The sequence below is a fragment of the Leucopleurus acutus genome (assembly GCF_964270905.1).
Source record: "Leucopleurus acutus genome assembly, chromosome: 13".
In the NCBI taxonomy this organism is placed as follows: Eukaryota; Metazoa; Chordata; class Mammalia; order Artiodactyla; family Delphinidae; genus Leucopleurus; species Leucopleurus acutus.
This window is the reverse complement of record NC_139155.1, coordinates 19,633,966-19,661,426: the sequence shown is the minus strand read 5'-3', so window position 1 is coordinate 19,661,426 and position 27,461 is coordinate 19,633,966. Positions and strand designations below refer to the sequence as shown.

General features: G+C 38.7%; 1 protein-coding gene across 9 annotated transcripts in view; it reads right to left on the bottom strand.

The window, feature by feature from the left end:
- Positions 1-27,461, bottom strand: part of TCF4 (transcription factor 4) — a 361,655-nt gene that overhangs the window by 39,172 nt on the left and 295,022 nt on the right. For all 9 annotated transcript variants that reach the window (XM_082852925.1, XM_082852924.1, XM_082852920.1 and 6 more), the window contains 3 exons: positions 18,775-18,880; positions 15,032-15,165; positions 9,041-9,173 (listed from right to left, as the gene is read on the bottom strand). In XM_082852925.1, coding sequence (XP_082709051.1) covers positions 9,041-9,173; positions 15,032-15,165; positions 18,775-18,880 — 373 coding nt within the window. The remainder of the gene's footprint in view (positions 1-9,040; positions 9,174-15,031; positions 15,166-18,774; positions 18,881-27,461) is intronic.

Genomic DNA, 27,461 nt, shown 5'->3' with positions numbered 1-27,461 from the left:
CGCCAAATGATTTTCTATTCCTGGTCCATTTACTCACAATTTAATTGCATTTTTAATGCTAATTACGACACATTAATCTTTAATTAGCATTAATTTGTTTGCTGAGGTAGATGTCAAATATATTCATGTTACATTTTTTTACAGATAAAATACAAACCTGACACCCTGGTTTAAAGATAAAGTGTTTTAGTTGCTATTACATTCCCCCTGGTTGTATATGAGTGGTTGGTGGTGAACAGTAGCAGGTGGGCATATGATGGTCATTGCTAAAAAGTGTGCAGTACTTTCAGGTCCCTGAAATCCTCAGAATTTGCCTTTTCTTTATATTTTATATAGTAAACTAAATTATCTTCATGAATGATTTACATCTGCTTTCAAATTTAAAAAAACCTTTTTTTTTTTGGCTATACAGCAAAATGAGATACTCCTCTCAGAGTTCCACAATAAACAAAATAAAACAAAAAAATCTATAACAGGCCTGCCTTCCTAGGAGGGAAAATATTTTTAATATTTTAAGTAACATATATTCTCCACATATTTTAAGTCTGTGTTCACATTTAAAGAATTTGAACCCTTAGCTACTAAAAGTCAATGTTGTCTCAAATTCTGGAGATAAAGTAAGTCCACATGATGATGAAGCAATCTCTATTATCTTAAACACTGGTGTTTCTACCTACAAAATAGACGAACAAAGAGTACAGTCAGCCTTCTGTATCCACAGATTCAGCATCCAAGGATTTAACTAACCTCGCATCAAAAATCTTCAGAAAAAAAAAAAAAAAAATTCCATACAGTTCCAAAAAGCAAAACTTGAATTTGTTGTTAGTGGCAACTATTTACATAGCATTTATATTGTATCAGGTATTATAAATAATCTAGAGATGACTTAAAGTATATGAGAGGATGTGCAAGGGTTATATGCATACACTGCGCCCTTTTATAAAGGGACTTCAGCGTCCTCAGATTTTGGTATCTGTCGGGCGGTCCTGGAACCAATCCGCTGGAAGGATACTGAAGGATGACTGTACTGTTAATAAAGGGATATAGGTTCCGGTATATAATTCGAAGCCAGCTCTATCTAACAAGTGTCTTTTGGAAGCAATTTGCCTTATAAAATGGTATAGCCAGTGGTGTCCTTCGTTTATATTTATTAAGGCCTCAGCATAAGCAAATAGATATAATATTTAAATAAAACCTATTAAGCTCCAGGAGAAGATGTTTCTCACTATTTTGTGAAATAAGAAAAGGAAATCTTAAATCAACTGATTAACCCAAGCAAAACTTCATTACACATTTAAAACTTAAGAAAAATTCCCAGCCCCATCCTCAACCCAAGAAAGCAACCCTTCTGGCAAATGTGACATCTTCAGCTTCCAGATCTGTAAAATACAGTCGCGGGATCAGATCGCAAGTGGTCAAATTATCTTCGTCTCTAGCTTATCCTGACCTCTGCTTAGCATAGTTAAATTATGCTTGTTATTTTTACATATTTATATGTTAGGTATGATAGTTCGATAATCTTTTGATGTGTGCTTTATTTGGTTAACAAAACTCACACCCACATTCATTTGTTAATTACTAAAACTGAAAGAAAACTGGTATGTGATAAAAAGAACACAATCACCTTCTGACAAAACAAACCTATTCTTATTCTTATCACAAATTCATAATAATAAAAATATATTAGTTGCTAGTACTAAGGAATTTATGTATAAGAAAGTTCTTTGAAATGAGGGTCTGACATCATACAATTCAGCTAGTGGAAGGAACTCAGAGATCAAGAGTTCTAAAAATACTTAATATAAGAGATAACTGAAATTATATCTGGTGTGAAAATAAAAATTTCTGCATCAAGGAGTTCTTTTAAAACTTAAGACAATTCTAAAGAGAAAATAATAAAGATTTTGAAAACACAAAGAGCACTAACATTTTTTAGCATGTATTACCATGGTATTTGGGGGCAATTATACGTATATATTTGTTTTTCTTCCCCCCCCCAGAAGCAATATTATCATACATACTTAAAATTAGATTTATCAGTCAAAATAATTTGTGATATCTGCTTGACTAGAAAACAGATCTTCATGAAATGAAAATTCAGAGCCACAAGAGAAAAAAATTACATTACCTAACACAGAAACTAAACTCAAATAGGATAAGATATTGTTATACTTATGGATAAAATTTGCTGCTGTAGTAGCTTTCAAAAGATTAATTCTTTGAACAGCTTTAAAATGAGAATAATAAGTGTTTTAAAATATACTTTCATGAAACCAAACAGAAAGAATTAAAAACCAACAAAAATATTTTAGAGACATTTAAAAAATAAAGTATACTCTCAATTTATCCCTTCCTCCCACCCTTCCCTCTCTGGTAACCATAAATTCCTTGTCTAAATCTGTGAGTCTGTTTCTGTTTTGTAAATAAGTTCCTTTGCATCTTTTTTCTTTTTAGATTGGGAGTATGGGATTGACATGTACACCCTGCTATATTTAAAATAGATAAGCAACAAGGACCTACTGTAAAAAATATATATATATATGCCTAATTCAAAAATAAATTATATAGGGCATAAAAATCATACTTTAGAAGAGATAAGATACAATCCTTACGACCTTTTCGTACTACACCTTTCTAACTAAACTTTCTATTAGTGCCTGTTTTATACTGGGAGATGTTAGAACTCAGGAAGTATAATAGAAAGACAGGATTTAGCGCCTTACATTATGTTGTCATGAAAATGTTTCAGAAAACTACAAAGGCTGCTCATGGAAGCCACTGATAAGAGCAGACTATTTTTTAACATACAGCCAGCCATTCTACCTTGCAACAGCTGGAGAACCACCCCCAGGGCTTAAATTTCAAAGCAGTTTATTGGGACCAGTTTGCCCTTTCACTTGGAATGCCTTTTGTTCTGTTCCAGGAAACACTGGAGAAGACACATTTTCAAGAGTCCCTAAACATGTTCAGCTACATGGGTCCTTCTCCTGAAGATTTCTTTGTAGTTGTGTGCCTGTTATGTGAAAGGGCATAAATAATCAGAAAGTGAATATATATTTAATTCTCAAATAGCAAAATTTCTTCTATATTGAAGAAACGGGTCATGTTTAGCAAACTACACTCCTCATTAAATGTGTGCTCATCAAATCCACTTTCCCACCTTTAACGTAACAGGATTTGATTACTATTCCAGGCCTGAGTTTCTGTCAACTGATATTATCAGAAATTACCAAAATGCCCAGATAACAGAAATAAAGAGAAAAACTATTGCTGCCCTGCTTGGTAAAGACTGGATGGATTTCTCATGTTACTTTAGCTCTTATCAGTTTCTCTAGCTCAAGAGAAAATAAAATAAAATAAAATCTCTAAGTAGAGCTGTAACATAAATATGAATGGAAGATGAGAAGTTATTAAGAGGAACTGTAATTTTGTAGGAGGATTTGACACTGCCAGCCACCCAAGCATTATTCAGATGGCTTGAACACAGGTGCTATTGCTGGCTAGAAGATGGAGCAAAAAGAAGGGTTTAGTCTTTTCAGCTACAGGTGGGACCACCCTCGGTCTCAAACTCCACTTTGGGGAAAATGACAATTTCCATTAGACATACCCTAAATCCAAACATCAGGATGAGTGGTGTCTGGGGATTGACTGCTGTAAACCAGAATTTGGAAGATGTGTTACCCCTTTACTGCACACCCAGAATCCCAGGCTGGGCACATCCTGAAGATATAAAAGGATGAAGAGGTGCAATTCATAGTGCCTTTGTCTGAAAGAAGATGATGGTTTTAAAATCTTAAGTTTTTCTGAACTGTGTCCAAGTGACCGTCCTGTTATTAAACTAGTAGAAGCAGCCTAACAATGTCATGAGATTCTCTACAAAGATAACAAAAGAAGGAGCATTTCCAGCCTTCCTACGACCTACAATTTTAGAATAAAAACTTACATCTAGGCTACGACGTACTCATTTTTAGCAGGAGGGATTCCCAGGAATTCAGGGGGGAAGCTGGGCCCCCTGACCATGCGCAGGAAATGGATGAGAAGACTTAAATCAAACTGGTTTATTGTTCTCCGTTGGTGGTCTTTGTAACTAAGATGCCACGACACTGCTGGATAAAATTCCTATTACTCTTAGGCTCTGTGCCTGTTCATCACCCAACTGTATTTGAAGGCTCAAGATTCTTGTAAAAGACGAAGTGAATCTTATGTGACTACTCTCATAATAAAATTACTGTGAAACCAAGTCCTCAAGGGGAAACGGACATAATGTTTCTACTAGAAAAGCCACATACTAAAACGCATCGTGTCATACAAACATGTCATTAGAAGTGAAAGTTGGAAGCCAGATTAATCCATGAACCAGATAGATATTCCAGGGTAATCTTTAGCATATGTTGCATTCAATCAATCTTGGAAGTCTGTTCCTTCAACACTGTTTGGTTTGAGGTTTAAAAACATGGCAAATACCATGCTTTAGAAAAGCAGGCCGGTTAAAGACTAATAAAACAATAACAGTTATTATAACCATTATGCTAGCTCTATGCCCAATTCCCTCTGAGAAGAAGGGAGGGTGTGTAGCCCCAAACCACAAGCACTCACACCCTCTGAATGTATACAAGTGGTATCTCCCAGTGGGTAACTGAAGCGCTCTTGTCCTTGGGTAGTCTAAGGGGATTGTGTTAGTCTCAGGGGATTGAGGTGGGTCTCTCAACCCTTTTGAATAGGAAGGGCTATTGGATAAGGCAGGTAGGAAGGAAATATGCAGACAGTACGTACCTACATGTACCATGTATATGACTACCATCTTCTAGACATCTCTCTCCTCTAGAGTTGGTATCTAATAACTAAGTACATTTCCTCCTCTGTATGCATGCTCACATGCAGAGGCATTATTGGACTGTAGTGATTCTAAAGTACACTGAGCAGCATTACATTGAAAGAGTTTTAGGAATCAAGTTGAAAGGCTCTGATGGCGGTAACTCTTGAAGCCCTCAGACTTAGCTTCTATCCTTAACTGGCTGCCACATCGGGTGAACGACTAAGAATCCACGGTGTGTTCCATGCACTATATTCATGTAATTTCAGGGTGCTAAACAGACCCTTCTAAGTCAGACATGCCTAATGCAACCTCCGGAGTTTGCTGGCAAGGCTTTGCAGAAAAGTAGTGGTCTACATGCCACAAGTAAAGTATTTTACTGTACGATTCTTTCAAAAATCCATGGATGCATGTGTCATTTTAAAAAAATCCTGTCGATGGGCTTCCCTGGTGGCGCAGTGGCTGAGCGTCCGCCTGCCGATGCAGGGGACACGGGTTCCTGCCCCGGTCCGGGAAGATCCCACGTGCCGCGGAGCGGCTGGGCCCTTGAGCCATGGCCGCTGAGCCTGCGCGTCCGGAGCCTGTGCTCCGCAACGGGAGAGGCCACAGCGGTGAGAGGCCCGCGTACCGCAAAAAGAAAAAAAAAAAATCCTGTCGTTAATAAAATCTGAGTCAGCTTTGTCCTTCCAAGCATTTCTCAAACAATGATATTGGACATTAAAGGGCAAAAGAAAACGAAACAAGAAACAACGTCTATCCCTCCAAGTCAAACACAGCCATCCTGAACCTCAGTGAGCATCTTCCATCTTTCAGATGCAGAGGACAGAGCCGGAGGCAAAGGAGCGCGTTTCCAGAGAGGTTACCCTCTGATGATTCTGGAGTTTACATCTCACTCCACATGCATTTTGTTGTCCTGTCACTGGGTGAGGACAATCATTGACTGCCAGGAAGACACGGTATAACATGAAACTGAGAGATGGAGCAATGATCTTCCTCTGAACTGAAAAAGCCACTTCCTAAGACATCAACGCCATTTATGAAAAGACTGCATTGCCTTGCAACTTTTCACCAAGAAAACTTGAAAAATGTGATGTCCATGTGTTAGTGCTTGAACCCCATTCTTACGGCATTAGTATTGCTTACAGTCATTTTCTACAGAATCATGTGTGTAATCTCAAACATGTGTCAGGCTATGTGTTCCCTATTTACCAATTATTTAATTAGTTCTGTTTGTTCTTTGAGATACAGGCAATGTAATATTTCTTTATTTCCTGCATTTCAGAATGAGTGAGTATATGCCAAATATTTTCAAAAGTCTACAGATGTATCCTATTAATCCATACTGTTTGTTAGGGAAGTATCACTAACATCAGAAGAGAAATCTTCTCTTCTTGTTACACAGACATACTGCCATCCCTGGCTTCTACCACACTGTGAAAATCGAACTAAAGCCTAGGAGAATTAAAGTGCAAAGAAAAAAATAATAAAGTGCAAAGAACCAGGAGCGACTCGGACCCCGTGCAATATTAAGGTTTACTATCATACTTAAATTCTCCTCTGTATTTTAACTTAAGGAATTTGAGGATGTATTATTTTAGGGATGAACACTCTAGAATGTTCTCCCCTAAAGTAACCCTAAAGTAATAATTGTATGTATGCAAATTAATAAAGATCTGTTCCTCCAGAAAGCTGAATTACCATGTCTACTTATGTCCCGAAATGATTCTGAAGCTTTCTCACATGCTGCTAGTGATTTTGACAAGTACACCCATGATGAAGGAGTAATTTATGCAATAAAGTTGTTCCTAAAAAGCATTTTCTGGGTTCCCAAATCGCACACTTTTCCCTTTGAAAATTATAGCTCCTTTATTATTGTCTAGACGCCGCTCCACTTAAACAGGGCCCTTTGGTCTGGATAAAAAGTTAAGTCCATCTTTAGGATGTAGCTGAGCCCATTAGTATGTAGAAGTCACCTATTACTGCCCTAACCGCCCAGACCAAATGAAGGAGAGTAGATATTCCTGTTCATCTACAAGCCAGTAATGAGCCAATCAGCTTAAAGAAAGCAAATTCCATTCCCACTGAGACTTGTCGTGGCTCTGCTGACCACAGCTCGTGGAGGATAATCACACCATCTCATAATATCTCTTTCTCCCCAAGTCCTGACTTCCCTCGTGGCGCAGTGGTTTAGAATCCACCTGCTAATGCAGGGGACATGGGTTCGAGCCCTGGTCCGGGAAGATCCCACATGCCACAGAGCAACTAAGTCCATGCGCCACAACTACTAAGCCTGCGCTCTAGAGTCCACGAGCCACAACTACTGAGCCCGTGTGCCACAACTACTGAAGTCTGCATGCCTGGAGCTCGTGCTCTGCAACAAGAGAAGCCACTGCAACGAGAAGCCCGCGCACCACAACGAAGAGTAGCCCTGGCTCACCGCAACTAGAGAAAGCCTGCGTGCAGCAACGAAGACCCGATGCAGCCAAAAAAAAAAAAGACTGTTTGGCAAATCAGTCAATATAAACTTCTTTTCAAATGGTGCCTAGGTCTACTTTCCTCAACTCGAGCTTTTGCTCTACCTTTGTACCTTCCTAAAAAAAGAAAATTACTCAAACCATAAGTAGACAGGAAATGTGCCTTGTAAGAGGATGAATGACCGGTCATCCTTCTTTATAACTAGACCTCATGACTGCAGAAAGGGGTTTTCCATTTGTCAAACCACACTGAAGTGAAATATGCTTTTCTCACTCTTTCAGTTCTGCACTTCTTTCTTTCTTCTTGTTTTTCGGATCTGCCAAAACTGCATTGATAGCTAACAAAACTTCCCCACTCGACCTCTGCCCGTAGCTCTCCAAGGTCAAACTGATGCAACGCATTGGTAGAGGCTTTGTTATGAAAGTTACAAAAATGGAAACTCTTCCCTAAATTCGCCGCTTAGTGCGACATGGCGGCGAAGGGAAGGGCTGCTAGCTGGCTCATCTCAAGTGTGAAGTATATTATTGAGTAAGCAGGGAGTGTATTATTTAGGCAGAATTCTATTTGCAACATTTCAAAACACATCTCTTCTCGTTCATCAAAAACTCTCCCCCTCATAAGTGATTCATGCCACTTCCCGAAGTTCCAGAGACTATCTAAAGAAAATGAAAAAAAAAAAACAACAAAAAAAAACTGCGAAGAGCTGAGGAGACTAAACAGCAGTATTCTTCTGTCATACATTCTTCTCTATAAAATGTACAGTTAGTGTTCTTGTCACTAACTGGACCCACTAGAAGTGATCATAAGGCCGAGCTAGGGGTGGGTTTGAGCTACAGCCAGAGGAGGTGGCGACCCATGGAAGTCTGAGGTTTTAATAAGACCCTGAAGCGTCAGACTGTGCCGCTCATCTGAAGGACAGGGTTGTCAAAGGCAGAATCAGAAGCTGGTGGCTGCCTCACCGCTAACCCGGACTCTTCCTCCAGGGGCAGCTGCATGCCCTGCCTGGCTCTTCCCTCAAGAGAAGAGTGTTGGTGGGCTAACCGTCCATCCTAGGGAGAGGACCATAATGGGCATCACGAAAATTGAGAAGATGATGGCTCAGCTCATTCGATAGAGGCACTCTGCTTGGGTCGTAACTTATCAGTGAATTTGCAGCAAAAAAGCAGCAACTAACTCCTGGCCCACTGATGCCCAGGCATCTCCTCTCCCATAAGTCAGCAAACACTTCGTCCCGTCTGGAGGACTCAACGATGCCACAGTCTCCATAAGGTGAAGCTATCTAGTTATTAATAACAATCTATAAATGTCACACGAGCTAGTTTTCAGAAGACAGCGCTGTGTTACGGTTAAAAGCTTTGCACAGTGACTGGAACTAGAGAAGCGATAAATAACTCCTACTTAGAGCTATTATGCCTTCTATCTTACTAATCTTCAATGGTTCGTCTTACTAACGTTCACTTTGTTAGCTGTTTGAGACTGTGAGAAGCAAGGTAGTTTTGGTCTATTTAAACCTTTATTCGATCTAATCACTCACAACGGAGAAAGTGGCCAAATTTCATTTTCTTGGGACAAAAAAAGTGATTACAGTCAAGCCAATGACAATTTGTGTTTGGTTCATCTGTCTGTTCATTTTGGTTATGTGATAAAAATCCATTGCTTGATTACTGTTCAGTGATGGGGTGGGGAGAGGTCCTCGATTATTAAACCCTGACACTGGTTGTCGGCAACAGAACTGGCGTTTCCAAGACTCACCCATTATACTGTCTGTTCCGTTGGCAGGAGGTGTACAAGACGAGGTGCTGTAATGGTTTGTACCACTACGGTGGAAAGTGGACATCGGAGGAAGACTGGAATTGATGTCTGCTGAGGAGTGTGATGGATAGCTCTGTGGCAAGAAGCAGAAAAAGGAGGCCATATTTAATCACAAAACATCTGGTGGATTAGTTTTCCAACACTTCTTTCAGAACTCTTCGCTTTGCAATGGAGACAGCCCTCGGAATTTCAAAATATCCAAGAATACATCTTGCTTAGCTCTGACAGCTTTCATTTTTCAAATAATAAAATACAAAGACATAGTTGGTTTGGGTTTGCATCAAATCTAGGGGAATATAATGGCAATGCTGGACCTTGAGAAATGATCACGATCTCTAAATATAAAAATTACTGCTTAAAGGCATGCCTAGGACTTCAGCAACATAAGAGACCACCACCACTAGTATTTTTCTGTATGGCTTATTGATCAAGTAAGAAAGATTCCATAATATAATGAATAAAACACCACCATGACCCACAGGGTTTACATTACACTTCATCCTGACCTTCTGAATACAAACTGACCAAGAATAACCAGTCTCAAATCTTCCTGACAAACTGGGAACGCCAGCAAGAACAAAATGGTAAATGAAAAATTTAAAAAGCAGTAATGATTAAATATCTCTGTAAAGCATTAACACATAAAGCCTGACATCAATGACTGTGTTGAATTACAGTGGAACAAACGAACGGAGAATGACTTATTTTACGTCTTTCTTTATAGGTCCTCTCCCTTAGCAGTACGCCATAGAGTTGACTATGAAAAACGAACATCGTCTTTTACAGAATCATTTACTTTAAGGCTTAGCTTTGGGTTCGACCATCATACTAGTTGTCCAAATAAGCTGCTTTTCTTGGGGCATCTCACAGTGCCTGTAAGTGCTGTACCATCAGCAGGTCACTAACAGAAACGTGGTTATTTACAAAAATGGAGCTACTTTCTTTCTCATGACAAGAAAGTAGCTTAAAAAATTATTCTCACCGGCATCTGAATGGATTACAGACACGTGAAGGAAAAATATTTAAGTTAAAATACAATACTTTTTCTTTCTATGTAGTATATTAATGGGCTATGCATCTTTATTATATCATTATTGGAGATTCTGCTGAAATTAAGAGATTGAATGTGATGCTGAAAGCCAGGGGTGATTAAAGCGTGGACACACTGTGTCTTGGGATCCCCTAGTTATTTCGTGAGGCCCATCTTGGGTTCTATCTCTTCCTTGAGGGTCCCTTACTACTTCCAACTCTTTCATAATCTCGTCTCTTTGAATCCCTAATGCATTTACATTCTGCACTGCGCCATTGAACACTTAATTAAATGTTGCTTTTCCATGCTTTCTCTTTCAAGAGCATTGCCACCGAAACTGTAAACTCTTCAAGGGGAGGGATAGAGCTCATAGCTCCGCATCCCACAACTTGTGGCTGAGTGCTAAACACACTCATCCTATGAACAAAGAACAAAGAACAACAGGTTACCAGCTCGTGTTTAATAAATAGTGGACTGAAATGCTACTTATCTGAGAGACAACTAAACAGTTTAGAAAATGAATCTACATTTTGGAGTCAGTCAGTTTGCCAATGACGTGGCAGATGCCTTTGAAAATATTACCTCTGCACACTCCAAACAGTCCAACGGAAAGGACAACTTCAGTGAGAAAGTTGGGATGATGCCCTTAAACCATTCCAAGTTCCCAAGAATGCCTTTCAAACTTTAAAATTTCATGGACATCTTTGCTTGACCAAAAATTCCTTAGGCCACCTGTTAAACTCATTTCTACTTGGCACTTACAGAATACCCCAAGTAGTCCACGAAATTTTCTCCAAAGAACGATAGAGTGGGCCCATTCCATAGTACGACTGACCTAAAAAACTGGATAAGCCACGGAAGACCAAACTTAGAAGAGCTATTTCTGCTTGAGAGCTAAAGACTATAATAATGTAGAAAAAAGAAACAGACTATGGAAAAAGAAAAAGAAAAGTAAAAAAGATGGTTTGATTTCATTTCTACCCAGTCCTATTCCATGCTGAGTTTCTGAAGCATAGAGAAACCTTATAAATCAGTCCCAAGCTTGCAAAAATCAAAACAGAGGAAAAAGCATTTTGAAAAATAGTTAAATACCTACAATAATGACAGGATGAGACAGGAAAAAGATTACTGCATCAGTGAGAACTTTTAGACCCTTTCAACTTGGTGTAAAATGGGCAGTAATTCGGGATTTGACAAAGGGTTACTACTGAGTTCAGAGAATAAAGAGAAAAGTTCTTCCCCACAGATTTTAATGGGGAAACCAATGCAATCCATGTAAATCAGTAATTTTTAGAGACTCGCAGAAAATTAGATGCTGAAAGAAGTTAATGAGATTTATAACTAGACTATTTTACGAAGAAAAGGATTTTGACAACTACTGTCACTCAAAGACGTAATAAAACCACCACAGAAAATATTAGTGATATGTGAATAATGTCTCTTTAAGAGTATTTAGGGATCAACTATAAGCACTCCCCTTAGTCTTTCTTACTTCAGCTATTAATACTGTCTACCCTGCTTGCCACAAAGGCAAAGGAAAGGGGAAGTATGACAAAGTGTTATGGTTTTACATGCCCACTATTTGTTTATTTATTTTTACTTATGATACCCAATTATAGTGTATTTGTACTGACAGAGTAAGTGTTGAAAATGTTTCCATGAGTGGTGTTTTTATCAACCTATGGGTCGATAATTCACAAAGCAGAAAATATACTTGTTAGCACATACTAAGAATAAAGTAGTCAAACTCTGGGCTAGAGCAGGGTTGCACAATCTTGGCACTGTTGATCTTTTGTGCCTGACCATTCTTTGCTTGGCAGGGGTTGGGTGTGGGTGTAGGGGGGGTTCCTCCCACGCATTGTAGTATGTTTCCCGAATCCCTGGCCTCTGTACCCTAGATTCCGGCAGCACCTATATGCACCACGCCCCTCTGAGTTGTAACATCCCCAAATGTCTCCAGAGATCACCAAACATTCCCTGTAGGGCAAAATCGCTCCCAGTGAGAGTCACTGGAGTAAGACTTTATGTTACAAACAATGAAAGACAACAGCACTTCCTTTATATTAAAATTCCAGACTCCCAGGACTATTTCCCTCTGTGGTACAAAGACCATGCCTAACCCATGCCAGACTGCAGGGACTCTATCCTATTTTTGAAAAGAACTCTGCCAAGTCATTCCAAACTTAAGCCTTCTACAACAGCTCATCCCAAAGCTTAACCACAAACTCCATTCTTCTGAGTGATTTTGCATGTGTATCTGTGACATAGTAGTGATTAGCTGTGGGATTGTTGTAGAGGCTGAAACTGTTCAGGGGATTTAAAGAATCAAAATGGGTGACTTGACAGTTGCTACTGATATATGTGGATTTTAAGCTTTGTGATTACATGTTCTATTGTAACACAGTATAAAGTGATAAAGGCAATAATGTTTCTAAAATGTGCTACCTTCAGAGACATACTAATTTGGCCAAATTACACCCAAAGTAATCCAAGGAAAGCTTTCTTCTTTTTCTCAAACTATTCCTTTGTCCAGTATAGAATTGGGCAAAAGCTCCAGATGAAATTTTTTTTTTTTTTTTTTTTTTGCGGTACGCGGGCCTCTCACTGCTGTGGCCTCTCCCGTTGCGGAACACAGGCTCTGGATGCGCAGGCCCAGCAGCCATGGCCCACGGGCCCAGCCGCTCCGCGGCACGTGGGATCCTCCCGGAGCAGGGCACGAACCCATGTCCCCTGCATCGGCAGGCGGACTCTCAACCACTGAGCCGCCAGGGAAGCCCTCCAGATGAAAATTTTAAGGAACTACCATTACTTTTAAATGAAAGGTAACTAAGCACCTACTGTATACTCAAATGATTCTCAATCACTCTCAGATTTTTAGAAGTCACTTCAGCAAGAGAATTTTGAATAGTTACTGAAATCACAATGATTACTAGATAAAATCATTCAATAGTTTCCCTATCAGTGAGAAAATTCATCAGGATACATTACCAGAGACCTAATTCATTTGCCCTTCTGAAAAACAAAACCCCTCATCTCTAAGATCTGCTAAATGATCATGTTAAGAATGAAAACTGTTTTGAGATGGATAAATGACATTACAAATATAGCACCTGATACAACCTATTGGGTTACTCCTTCAAAATGATCTTTCCTCCTGGTTGATAATATTGTTTTGGTTCAGCAAACTTTTCTAAAAGGGTATAGTTGGTTTCCTTTTCAAAATTACATTTTCTGTGCATTTGAGCGCATTTTCAACATGCTTCCCCCATGCAGTGAACTCGATTGGGATAAAAATCAAACCACCTAAGTCAAAGTTCTAGAACATGATAAAGGAAGAAAGAAATACAGGAGCGAAGAAAAGTAAATGTCAAATGAAATTCCAACATATAGTACAGTGCCGAAGTCTCTTATTTGTAATCAAAACTTTCCTTGCCTACAGGACACATACAATTTTGATCATGGGTTCTTTAGAGAAGTGCAAAATGATGATGGCGAAATAAAAATGTTAGCCAAGAAGAAATTCTAGTATAATAATAAGTGCTGTTTCTTTAAGCTTTCATGCTAATGACTCTAAGTAGGAGGTGGAAGAAGAAGAAATCTGAAAGTAAATCATCTGCTATTTATTGAAAATGTGCTGAAATTTAAGATAGTTTGTGATTTCCACATTCAAACTTGAGAGATGATTAAAAAAAGGTCAATTCCATCTCCATCATTTATCTCTCATTTGAGGATAAGCTAACTGACCTCCCAGTGTCTCTGTCACTAGGACTAACTAAATTGATACTTGAAAGGATATCGGAAATCTTAACCTCTGGGATGTTTTCAGTCATCAGAATAGGATATGTCACCTTTTCAATATCTCTGGTGGCCGAGCAAAAGAGAATAAAGACCACAGAAATCCAGAAAGTACTATCTCCTATATTAGAACAGAGAAAGAAACATAAATCTGGGTATTAGAAGAAAAAGGAGCACATCGCAAGATGGAGAGTAGTAATATAAGTACCACTAACTGGATTTTTCATAGTCTTTTGCATTTTGAAGATTAGAGGTTCATACCTTTTTTAAAGCCATTTTACTGCGCAAGATACTTGGTCCCATATTATCTGCATCCCAAACCTTCATGATCTAGAAGTACTCTTTCCTCCATTTAGTAATAGACTTAAGTTCATCAGTGGGTTCTGGGCCGTGGTAGTTTTTGAGGTTAGAAAAACATCTGATGCGTTACTTCCTCCAGAATAAAGACACATACTAGGATGGATGAGTATAGTATTGGAGGGTATGGAAGTATAGCTAAAATACTGAAAATTGGGAATCTGATCTAAACAGAAGCCCCATGGTTGCTGTTACTGATGGGAGTGCACAGGAAACATGAACGCTTTCCTTCAGGTGTGGTACAAGAGTTCAAAGCTGTCACCAGCTACAGAAGCCGGTCAAGGGGAAATGGAAATGCCCGTGGGAGATGTGTTATCACCTACTTTCAAAGTCCACTGGCTATCACTCTGCCCCCTGCAGTATATCCTTCAGTACTACAGATAGCAAAAAACCCCACCCCAAACCAAAAACCAAAAAAAAAAAAAAAAAAACCAAGGAGCCGCCACAGCTAAAATTCTGCAACTCAAATACAATATGTATTTATGTACCAAGGGAAGATGACACTGTGATAAAGAAAGCACAGAACAAAACGCAATAAACAGAAGGACAGCGAAAAAGAGGATATGGCTTAGGAAGGTGATCTGATTGAGTTTATGTCTTTGATTGCAGAAACAATACAACTCTAAGAATAACGGGTACGTGCCAGTTTTACATTCATCGATAGAGTCCATGTGTACATGCATGCAAAGACAGGGTGAGGTTTAATAAACTAGCTGTGTTGTCCCCATTACCAAGTGAGTCCGCCTTACCAAACGTTCATGTGGATGCAGGCTGCAGTAGCTGCTAGACTGTGGAATATGAGAAGAATTGCCCAACATTCCTCCATAGCCAGGCTGATTCATCCCACTGGAGGAGCTCCAAGGGTCACTGCTGTGATGGCCATCTGTAAAGGACAAAGAAAACCATGACTTTTCTGAGGCGCTCAGCCTTGCCTTATAGAGTAGGGTGTTTTCATATCCTGGAAAATGACTGCCTGTTGTATATTCATCTTTGTGTTGGTGAGCTGATTATATCAGAAGACAGTCTCATTATTTTTTCCCAAGTGGCTCTATATTGCCAAACAAATATAAATATTTAACAGAGTTAAAGGGTTCTTAGTAAAAATTTAACTGTAAAGGAACAGAACATATTTCTACATAGAACTATGTCAAGACAGCAAGGTAGCTAATGCTAAAGAAAACATTTCTTAGAAGTCTCCTTTTCTTTTTTTTCTATGAAAACCAACTAAAAAATTAAACTGTTCCTAAATTTTGGGGTGAAAATAAAACACTTGAGATATTACAGGGTTGGCAAGCTTACAAGTTTTGAGAGCATATCAAGAAATAAGTAATAATGAAAAAAAAATCTCTGATTTCAGATTGGATTTCATTTTTGTGACACACAGAGTAGATGGAATTAAAGCTGGAATTACATTCTGGTATGTAGGGAAGAGGAACCTCATGTATATAGTTCTGAGTTTTTGACTTCCTTTTAAATGTTTGTATTTTGGTATATAGCTAAATAGCTATCGTAAGCCTTCAGTAGCAATTGAAAGGGTACACACATGTCGTAAGGTAGATATTACCGTAAGGACAATTTTGAGAGCCTCTGGATTTTATAAAACTGTGAGTTAAAAAGAGGTTTAAAATTATATGGAAATTATATGAAGTATCTTTTAATACCAAGTTAATCTTTTATTAACACCATATTAAAAATATTCCTATAGATTTTTTTTTTACTCTCTGGACCTACTGGCCTCGAAGTTACTACTAGATTGCTATTGTTTGGTCTGGGTTTCTCAAATTAAGGGAGCAGAGCATCTATGTTACTGCTCAGTTCAAGTTTTCTTTCCTTCAGTAGTTTAACAAAAATTATTAAATGCCAGATATAAACAAGGCCATCAGCTAGGTGTTAATTGTATGGCAGGCATTGCTCCCTTGAAAGTAAGAGTATTTTCACCTTACACGTTATTTAATAAAGGCCTTTTGAAAATGTAGGCAGCATAGGCAAGTTAAATCTGACACTGTATTTCATAAAGCCTTTTTTTCCCTGAGTTTTTCACCCCAGAAGTTAGAATTCAGAAAACTGGAATGGTTTCAGGGCAGGAAGGAATAATCCAGAGATGTCTTAAGAACTACGAAAGCAAAATCATGTCTGTGATTTTGACAACTAAAGAGTTTTAACTAGAAGGTGGAAGCTAAAGTTAAAAATAAGAGGTCACACAATAGTGGGTTTAAAATAAGCCACTAAAAAATAAATATGCTATTGACAGTCTCTGAATATCTTTCATCTAAACTGTATTTTCTTCAAGACCTGAATTCTCAGGGCACTGTGGACCCTTACTGAAGGACATGGATGTGAAATGGGATCACGACGTACTGTTTCTGTGATCATAACGTAAAAACATAGGACTTTTTAAAAAGTTCTTATTCATGTACTTCAGATTTAGCTCTGAGATTGTGGAAGTTCAGATGTCATCTTAAATTCAAACATGAAGTTTAAGACCACTGACATTTCAAAGAGATGACATGCATGGCAAATAAATTGAGAATCTCTACCATTGAAAAAGAGTCTCCTGAAACATTCTGACATGATGCCCTACAAGGAAATACATTTAGGATTTGTTAACACAGACACTCTACTCAATGCAGACTTACAAAAATACACATTTTACATAAATTATGCTTTTCACAGTAAATTAATATTTATCACATCCCATGATCTTGGCATAATGTGGGTTTGAAAGAATAGAATTAGATGTGTGCAAATTAATTGTGCTCATCATAAATGTCAACTCAAAAAACATTTTTTTTTTTGCTTCTTGGGTATTCATATGCAGAAAAGCAAATTCGTTCCCCGTGGTTTGTTTTGCGTGGTCTGCTACGGAGAAGAGCCTACTGCTTTACTCAGCCTGATCTTTCCTTGCAGTGTGCACGGTTTAAGCAAGTGACCTTCCTGAAGGCAGACAGAAGAAATCTATCCTTCTGTCAATTTTCTCAATGAAATTCAGCTTTGAGTGATGAGTCCTTGAGCTGGCAATCTCTATAAGCGCCGGTAGTGGTAGCACACTCTCTCTGACTGGTCATAAAAGAGAGGCGCTGGTGCCCAAGTGGCTGCTATCTATAGCTGAAGGGGATACACCTTTTGTCACGGCACAGAACACACCCAAGTGACATACCTGCTGTTCCCCTGGAGAGAAAGGGACATCGAGGACAGGTCACAAAGATAAAAGACCCTGGTCAACAGGAGCTCCATTACGTGTGGAACCAATTCTCTCTATTCCCGAGGGACCCATTCGATTCAATTTTATAGATTTTCCATGGAATTTCACATGTGAACTAACAACTCAAAAGAGCTAACACTCTGAAGGGAAAGGAAACAAACCCCTTTGAAACAGAATGAGTTTGGGTATGTCCACTGTAATCTAAGGGAGATGCCAAGTCACCTCCCTGGGACTTGCTGCCCCAAGTGGCTCCCCTTCCCATGGCATGGTCCTTCCGGGAGGAGCACGAAGAAGGAAATCCCATGGCACTTTGCCAATGCAAAAAGAGTGAAGTTTGCATACAGGGGTTCTTGGTGAATCCCACATCTGAATTTCAGAGTATTAACCTGGAAACAAGGTCATCACATTTTGACAATAAGTGTCCCAGGGGTATAGGGAATGGAGCCTTAGCTGCATCCTCTGGACGGTCTCCTCTCATAAGCAGCTGCTGTCATTTCAACCATCTTGGTCTTTTCTAAGCAGCAGAAAGAGCTGTATTACCAGGGGTGAGATTATAAGCTCGGGGAACGCACATCCATGTGCACTGAATTAAATACACTGGACAATTAAATGGATTAAATATACTTTATCTACCACGAACCTGTAATTTTCTACATTTTTCTGGGAAAAAAGCTGGGTCTTGGGCCCTCAATCCGTATGTTGGAATAGAGCTTTTGCTGTGTAATGAAATAATATTCCTGACTTTAGATAGGTCACTTCATCTTCAAATGGGACACTTGTTCTTACCTATAAGTTAGTAAGTGGCCAACGTTTTTACTGATAAGAACAGCTACTAAACTTGATCTTAGCCAAAAGGCCGAAAAGTGATTGTAAGTGTCCAACATTTTTATATAAAGGTATATATGAGGGTAATTTGTTCCTAGGAGGCTAAATCCGGGATGCTTAAAATACACACTCTTCTAAACATATAAACATACTCTTCTCGGGAAGTGAAGACACAGAAACGATCAGTCGTGGAAGACCATTCCCCAAGAAGAATCTGTTCTAAGTAAGCAAACCAGTCTAATCTTAACTCATGACCTCTCAAGTGGCTTTCACTTAAAAAATAAGTCTTAGTGACGTTTTAATTAATTTATTTTAAATGAATTCAATTCCTAAAACAGAGCATGACCTTCAGTGTTCTACACTTGCCTCCTATTCCATTTCTTGAGTAACAGATCAGCACTCTTCTGTCCCACACATGACATGAAAAGACCCGTGGATTTCCCCTCGGAAGAGGTGGTGTCTTACCTTGCATGAAGAAGGAGCTAGGGAAAGTGCTGGCCGCTGGTTTGGAGGAAGGGTAGCCTGGCGAGTCCCTATTGTAGTCGGCAGTGCTGGCTGACGGAGCATAAACCTGGGGAACAAGAGCCCGTTTAGTTTTGCTCGCTGCCTGGGCCAAAGCGTCTCAAGGTCCACGACTTTACAAGAAGCAGGCACAAAAGGCAAAATTTCTACCACGCCCATCCTAGATCTGACCAAACCCTGGAAACACTGCCCCTTTCCGAATACAGAAAATCAAAAAAAGGCCGAGTAGGTTTGTGTGAATGGAAAACCAGGTGTGATATTTTCCGGTTATGGGCAAGAATATTGAGAACTAGGTCTGGTTGTAAATATGTTATATAATACCCATAGGGTTGTCCTGGGAGCCTAAGCATTCTTTTTTTTTTTTTTTTTTTTAACACAAATGGCCCATGAGCATGTAAAAGGTAAAAAGAGAAACACCTGCCTCAAGCTTCTCCCGTTTTGTCTACCTTTCAATTAAAATTGAAAGAGAGACAAAAAAGACAGACAAAATGAATGCACTCTCCAGATCTCAGAAAGTGACACACAGACCTTGGAATATTAAATTCCCATAGTGTTAGCTTTTTGTAGAGATGCATGAAAAGGGCCATTAAAAGCCCAGATCTACACAGACCCCCGACAATCAGTGTGTACACAGGAAGGGGGAGGAAAACCCTCATTTATAGCTCTTATTATCTTTGTATGTTCAATAAACTTAAAAACTGCCAAAATCCTGATTTACTTACATTCGTTTATTAATACTCAGGAGACTTGGGGAACCGGTCCTTTATAAAAATAGCTTGTGTATTTTCTTGTTTATGTTTGCTTTAAAGAAGACAGCACAGCAGAAAAGCATAAATTCATAAGGTATAGTTTAACTTTCACTGGGTTTCCCCCTTGCCTTTTCTGCTAAATATAATTTTTTTTTTAATCCCCGTTCCCTTTTGCTCCAAAAGTTCCTCTCTCCAGATGGTCGGAGAGACTGAAACGCTGTCATCCTCTTGATGAAAATGGATACCTTCCTGCCTCCAATTTGAAGCGGGCGGCTCACAAAACTGGCAGTGAACCTCTGGTGATATTCACAGGTCACAGGAAAAGAAAAAAGAAATCCACCAATAAAAAGGCAACTGCAGGGTTACCAAAAAATAACTCCCATTTTTTTTTTCACAGCGCACATGGAATAAACACCCTGAGAAAAATTATGTAATTGTTCTCAGAACACCAAGAATCACGAACTAGGCGCTAATACAAGGTCTAGGATTTCACAAAGGATAGGGCCACAGAGACAGATGCAGGAGAATATGCATACACATGCATACATCAAATAAATGCTATGTATGCCCCAGAGTGCCCTTGAAATTGGGAGGTCCTGGAGACTGAACAAAACAGAAATAAACCAGAAAAACCCTTGCATACTTTACAAAACAAGGATTCTTCCTAAGTCATGAAAGAATCTAAGCCCTATATTTTTCCTGGGCTAGATTTCATTTGATTTTTAAATTTTAGTCATATTTTAAATGTGTAAACAGCTCCTTGCTTCTATTTCTACAGGGCTTACGATAAGGGGAAAACTTTTTCACGTATCTTTTAGGGATGAAGAATAAAACGTAAGCCAGGAACCCCAAAGCAAATCAATACTCTAAGTTTATCAAGCAAAACCCAGTATTTCCTTGAGAATTATACAACTGACCAACAGTTTGGAAAATACTACTAAATGTATTAGAGGTCTTGAGATGAGGCTAAAAGATGAAAAAAATATTACCTTCTAGGGAAAGGGGAAATTGAAAATTAGATCATCTCATTCTAATGACAGAATGAGCACAAACAACTATAATATACCTACAGACTATTAGTCTGACAGGTTCCCGGTCAGTCAGTATTAATACAAGCTAAGTATACTATGCATTACTCCCAAATTTCAGAAATCAATATATTTACTCTAAAACTGAAAATAAACTCTCCCACATTATTAAGTCACCTTCTATTTTAAAACAATCAAAATAAATTCTTTTAGGATAATATATAATTTTAATTACATATTCTACTACATTACCCTTAAACATGTAGTATAATTATTAAATTATTATATACGTACATCGAATACATGCCATGTGATGGCACCTAACCAGATTCACCTTTTCCCAGATCTGGGCAGAATTATTTGATACCTCTTTTGGGAGGTAAAGACAAATCTTTGGTAATTTTGCTAGTATAAGGAGGCTACTTGGACTGTACATTACGGTCAAGCACAAAGATCTGAGAATAAGCACACTTATCCCAAATTCAGAAATACTGCCTGCATGAAAAAGAGTATCTATGGGGTTAAAAAAGTTTTGAGGCTACATCATACCACACAATTTCTGTTTTTCTGGTGTAGCCAAATTAAGATTCTCTAGATAAGGTGCAAGCCTTTGTTAACAAATCGAACACTGTTTATAGCTTCTTAAAAAAGGCAATTTCTGTATATTTTATAAATTTTCTTCATATTATAACTGATCAGGTACAATGTTATTCCCTCTTAATTCATATACTTCATCTTTCTCATTCGGAAGTTATTTTTAAGGTAAGTGTTCTATATATTCGTTGATATAAATACATATCACATAGAACTATTATATTTTTTAAAGTAGAAGGAATCAAAGATTTAGCTTCAACCTGTCCCCCACATTTTAGTTATAAGAAAATTCAATAATGGAATGGTCAAAGCAACTGCTCAAGATAGGCAACTATCAATTACTCTTTATTTTCTACTACTTAATGGTTACACTTTCTTTAAAAATCTTGGTGGAAGTATAGGATGATATTTGTGAAAACAGAGTGATCACTTCAGTTTATCCTTAATGCTTTAATTTTTAGTAACCTGGATGACCAGTAAGCTGCCTCATTATTTTATTTCAGTCAACTATTTTCCCAGTCTCTCAAAGGACTTGAAAGTACGGGTTGCAGGAAGGTATTTAATAGACATACTAAATTCAACAAGAAAAGCTCACATCCACTTAATTTTAATTATCATACCCTAGGTAAATAGAAAGATGACTTACACATTTGTTAAAGAAAATAGCTTTTAATTTAACAGAACAATAACAAACACCCCAGATATCTTCAAATGACTAACACAAGAAAATCAGTCCAATGGAAAATGAAATACGAATCCCAAACTGCAGCTTGTATTGTAGTGTATTGAAGTGACTCTGTCAAGGAAACATGAGGAAGGACTAAAGGGAAACAAAAATCTACACTTAGTTTTTTTCTGATAAGGTATCTGAGATCAAGGTGACCTCTGGCATTCCAGTTCCTGCCACGAGAGTAACTAAAGAAGTGTGAAATTTTTGTTGCAAAATTGGAAATGGGGAAACTTGGCTCAAGCTCAAAGGCTACAGCCCTTTAAGTGAACTATTTGTTTAATAAAAGCTTCATGGAAGGGCTTCCCTGGTGGCCCAGTGGTTAAGAATCCGCCTGCCAATGCTGGGGACACGGGTTCGATCCCTGGTCCGGGAAGATCCCACATGCCGCGGAGCAACGAAGCCTGTGCATCACAACTACTGAGCCGGCGCTCTAGAGCCTGCACGCCATAACTACTGAGCCCGCGTGCCACATGGACTGAAGCTTGCGTGCCTAGAGCCCATGCTCCACAAGAAGAGAAGCCACCGCAACAAGAAGCCCGTGCACCACAACGGAGAGCAGCCCCCCGCTCGCTGTGCAACTAGAGAAAGCCCGGGTGCAGCAACGAAGACCCAACGCAGCCAAAAATAAATAAATAAATAATTTTTTTAAAAAAAGCTTCATGGAAAACTAATAGCTAGTTAATATTCAAAGTTAGCACCATTATCTTTTCTCCTACAGTCCTGAATTTAAAACAAAATCACAAATACAGAAATTCTGAGTTTAACAAAACTCTCTAGATAACAGTAAACCCTGAATGAATAAAAACTCTAAAAGTTCTCATTTTACAGATTTAATTTTTGTTGTAATTTGAGATGTATTACTATGGCACATTAGCTGTTCCAACCAATGTTCTGATTATCATTTGTTCCATCATCAAAGAAACAATGTGACACATTCTTTGAAATAGAACCTCTGTCTACTAGAAAAGAAGAAAACCAAGCCAACACACAAACCAAGGAACAAAATGAAGGGAGTAGAATGCATATCCTACCTTTTCCCTTTGAGGTGCTCATTTTCACCTGTCTTGGCATGTCACTTTCACTTATGGAGATTTTTTAAAAATAACAATGATTACCATTTGTTCAGGGCCTCTTGTGGAATAGCTTTTCTGCCAGGAGCTCCATACACATTATTTCTAATCCTCATAAAAATCAAACAAGATGGACATTATTAATAGTATCATTCCTATTTCATACAGCTGAAGGATGGCAGAGAGGTCAGATGCACTGGCCCAGACAGGCCTGGGTCTAAGTGCCAGTCCCATCATTTATGAGCTAGGCAACCTTGGACCTGTTACTTTACCCTCTCTGGTCTTCAGATTCCTGCCTGTAAAGAGGGAATGACAGTGCCTGGTATGCCAAATCCTTGTAAGAATTAAAAGGCATAAAGTGTATAAACACAACTAGAATAATACCTGGCACTTACTAAGCATGCAAAAAAATCAGATAATTGTGTTAATGTTGTGCCACTATTTTTTTTTTTATTTTAATTATCTGGACAAATGTGACTCAGGAAAGTTAACCCACTTTTCCATGTTAAAAACTCACCAAGTGGTAAAGGAAAGACTCGAACTAGTCATCAAAGTCTATGTTCTTTCCATTAAAAAACAATTTCTTGATCTTAAGAGGCAAAAAAGAAAAAATATTTTAGCTATGAACACAAGGCTGTACTCTGGCCACGGTTTAATGGAAATACTCTTGTGGGGTCTCATAATTACCTTTTAAGAAAATAAAATGTGATAAGGCATGTTGACAGTAAAACCAATATATGTTGGTTACTTTCTTCCCAAAGTGGGAAGCTGAACTCTGGAGGGGATAAAGAGAAGTGGTTATAGATGCTGTATCATGAGGCGTGTAACTGAGTGGGGTTGGGTGATAGATAGCCACTGGGCTGTGCAGTAGACCTTTAACATTCATTAACACTACTACCTCTTTGTGATCTGCAAGTATCCTCTGAATAAATAATTTCCAAAGAGAACCAGTTGAGAACAACTGAAACATTGTAATGGAGACTTTCAGATCCTTAAAGAGAGTTACTGTGTGCTCCATAATGAGTAGAAAATAGCAAAGCACAATTATGCCTCAGATGTCCAAGTGCTGGCGAGGCTGACTTGGTAGCTCACACCTTGGGAGATTTCACAAATATTCTAAACTGTGACAGTTAGACACTCAAGTGCCAAGAGTTTATGGTGTGCCTCTGATGTTCACAAACCTAGGCACATGCACTGATGCTTCCCAGCATCTAATGGGGAAAAGTACTTGTAGGGGGATCAGCTCACTACTCAGGTAACTAACTGTATTGGACCTCAACTCTTACTGTTTGAAGGACATGGGTCACAGTAAGAGAAAAGAATGGCTATAGGGCAGTGATGCCTACCCAAGGGCCTGGACAGAGCCCAGGGCTCCTGACTTCTCATCCAGTCCTCCTGGCACTCTACTTCCTAAAGTCTTTTTTAACTTTATAACTTAAATATTCCAATGGGTAGTAAAATGGCATAAAAGGTTAATAAGCAGATACAAGTAAGAGTTGAATAAGTTGTCATAAGGTTTATAGGCAGTGAATAATGCTCAGGAGTATTAAAAAGAAGGCAACACACAACCCAACAGTGCAAAGAAAAACAAAAACCAACTACAGAAATAAAAATTAATCATCTGGTATATTTTCAGTATGTATTACCAAGTCAAGGAATATTTACTAATGGAAAAAGATCCTATTTCATTTCCAAATGATGGTTAAAGGCCACTTTGCATTATTATCACATAAACAGGAAATAAGTTTAGAGATAACACATAAATGTTGCAGTATATTGACAAATAGATGGATATTTAATTATACATGAAAAAAAATTCAGAGGTATAGTCTGTTGCAATTGTGAAGCTTTTATTTCCATCTCAATCACTTGAAGCTTTTATAGGAATGAAATAAATAGTTCTAAGTGCCACAAAGTAGCTCCCAATAAGAACAGTTTTACTCCTCAAACTATTTTATTAGTAGTCTGAAAAAAAATCACAATTATCTAGACATGTATAATATGTACCATTCATGTATATGATATTCGTATTTTATTTCTACTAACAGCAATGACCTGTCTTCACTCTACCATAGTGCATCACAAAAAACAAATGAAAAAGAACCCCCCAAAGAAATTCCTTGAGTGTGTAATATACTTAGAACACAAGTCATTTTGAGCATATATCCAAACACTCCATGACAAATACTACATACAACTTTTCTACCCTTCCGAATATCTGTTCATGAGTATATTAAACCTGAAGCTAAACTCTACAAGTGAATTACAGCCAAGAATTTTATCCTTCTCAGCCACGAAATTTCCTTTTCTATGTTAAGTAGTAAAATTGTAAGAATTTTAATTCCCTTCTTTGCATCTCTATCTATCAAATTGTGTAACTCAATTAAAAGAAATTAAAAGACCCAAAAGAAAGCAACAGAAAGGAGAAGCAGGGATCTGAGTGATCTATAATGGATCAGAAGCACGTAAGCACGCAGGATGGGCAGACTGTAGCCCATGCACTTTCGACCAGCACACTCAGCCTGCAGCAGGCTTGGCCATGACACAGTGAAAAAGGGAGCTGGACCTATTATTAACCGCAAGAGCTACAGAAAAACCTGACGTTCTTTACGGCCAGACAGTTCTACCTTGTTCTTTCCTTTCTTCAAATTAAAAGGCAATATGTTTTTAAATATAGCTAGTTGCAGTATATTTTTCAAATCTCTAAATTTCAACCTATCAAAAAAGAGTCTGTGTAGCTTAAAAATTTACAAGGAAGGAAAAAAACTTTGCTTTAACTAAAAATAAAAAACAACTAAGAACCACTAATAATTGTATAGCAATATTATTGTGATTTAGATCTACATAGTGTCCCATTATTTTACAAGTATTTTACAAGTATCAGTGTGTTATCACTGCGAACATGAGGCAGCAAAACGGCGAAGATAGGTATGATTAGGCTCACTCTGTTATGATATCATAGATGTATCACACATATGATACTGGGATATATCATAGATATAGAACGTTTGAGATTTTAAGCTGTTTTCACATATTATCATGCAGCCATCTCAGTGATATATGCAGGGAGTTAACAGTTAAAAACAAAGAAAAGGAACCATTTATTATGGTATTATAACTTAACACTCTCTAGAACTGGAAAGGGATCTGGTCCCAATATCTGTCAGACCAAGCTCTTGTCACTGTTGGCATGACAAAGTGATGCCAGTGATAAAAAAACAGCTAACACTAAATTTACTTAGGGCGTGCCAGACACTATCCCAGCAAAACTACATATCCTCATTTTGTCCTGACACCAACCCTATTGTTTTATCATCCCAGTTTTACATAGAAGGAATTTGGAGGCATAGACACATTAAGTAACTTGCTCCAAGTCACATAGCTAGTTAAGTGGAAAAATTGACATTCAAAATCATGTCATCTTTCTTGCGAGTTTGAGCTTTACCAGGATCTCTTGATCGCTAAGGGGCTTCTCTCCAAGGTGGTCACAGACGCCTAGCTAAACCCAGATTTGTAGAACTCTGGATCCCCTTTACATACTCTATGGCCATGTAGCAGACAAGGGGCTGAGAACGCTGTTTGGCCCAAAGAGAAGAACACAAGATGACCTCAGTAAGCAGGGCACAAAGAAAGTTCTTGTGCACTACTACAAGGAGGACCGTTCATCTGTCTTTCAGACCTGAAGCTGAGCCATGTAGCAGCAGGACCTGATTCTCTTGTTTGACAGTACTAAAAACAGACAGAGGCAGAGAATCTGCTGAGAGTTACACTGGGGTTTAGTGGTGACTAAATACCAACATACTAAACTTGTTTTTTTTAATAGAAATCTCTGCCCATCTTTTATTTATTTTTTTAAAAATAAATATTTTATTTTATTTATTTTATTTTTGGCTGAGTTGGGTCTTCGTTGCTGCGTGCGGGCTTTTCTCTGGTTGCGGCGAGCGGGGGCTACTCTTCGGTGCAGTGTGTGGGCTTCTCATTGTAGTGGGTTCTCTTGTGGAGCACGGGCTCTAGGCACGTGGGCTTCAGTAGTTGTGGAGCGCGGGTTCAGTAGTTGTGGCCCACGGGCTCTAGAGTGCAGGCTCAGTAGTTGTGGCGCATGGGCTTAGTTGCTCCACTGCATGTGGGATCTTCCCGGACCAGGGATCGAACCCGTGTCCCCTGCACTGACAGGTGTATTCTTAACCACTGCGCCACCAGGGCAGCCCAATATGCTAAATTGATGAAAAAAACCCCACCACACTATTACTTAAGGCATTCATGTGAAGTGTGACTACAGTCCCGTCTATGCGTACCAGCCTCTGGCTCCGAATACATCCTTTTATTTTGACACCTGCATTGCTCTTGCTCTTGGCACTGACGGAGCAGATACTGTATGTTTGCTATTACTGTCAATGTGGTGTATCACGGGGATGCCCACTACCAGCGTTCTGAGCACCCTGAGACACTCCCTGAGAAG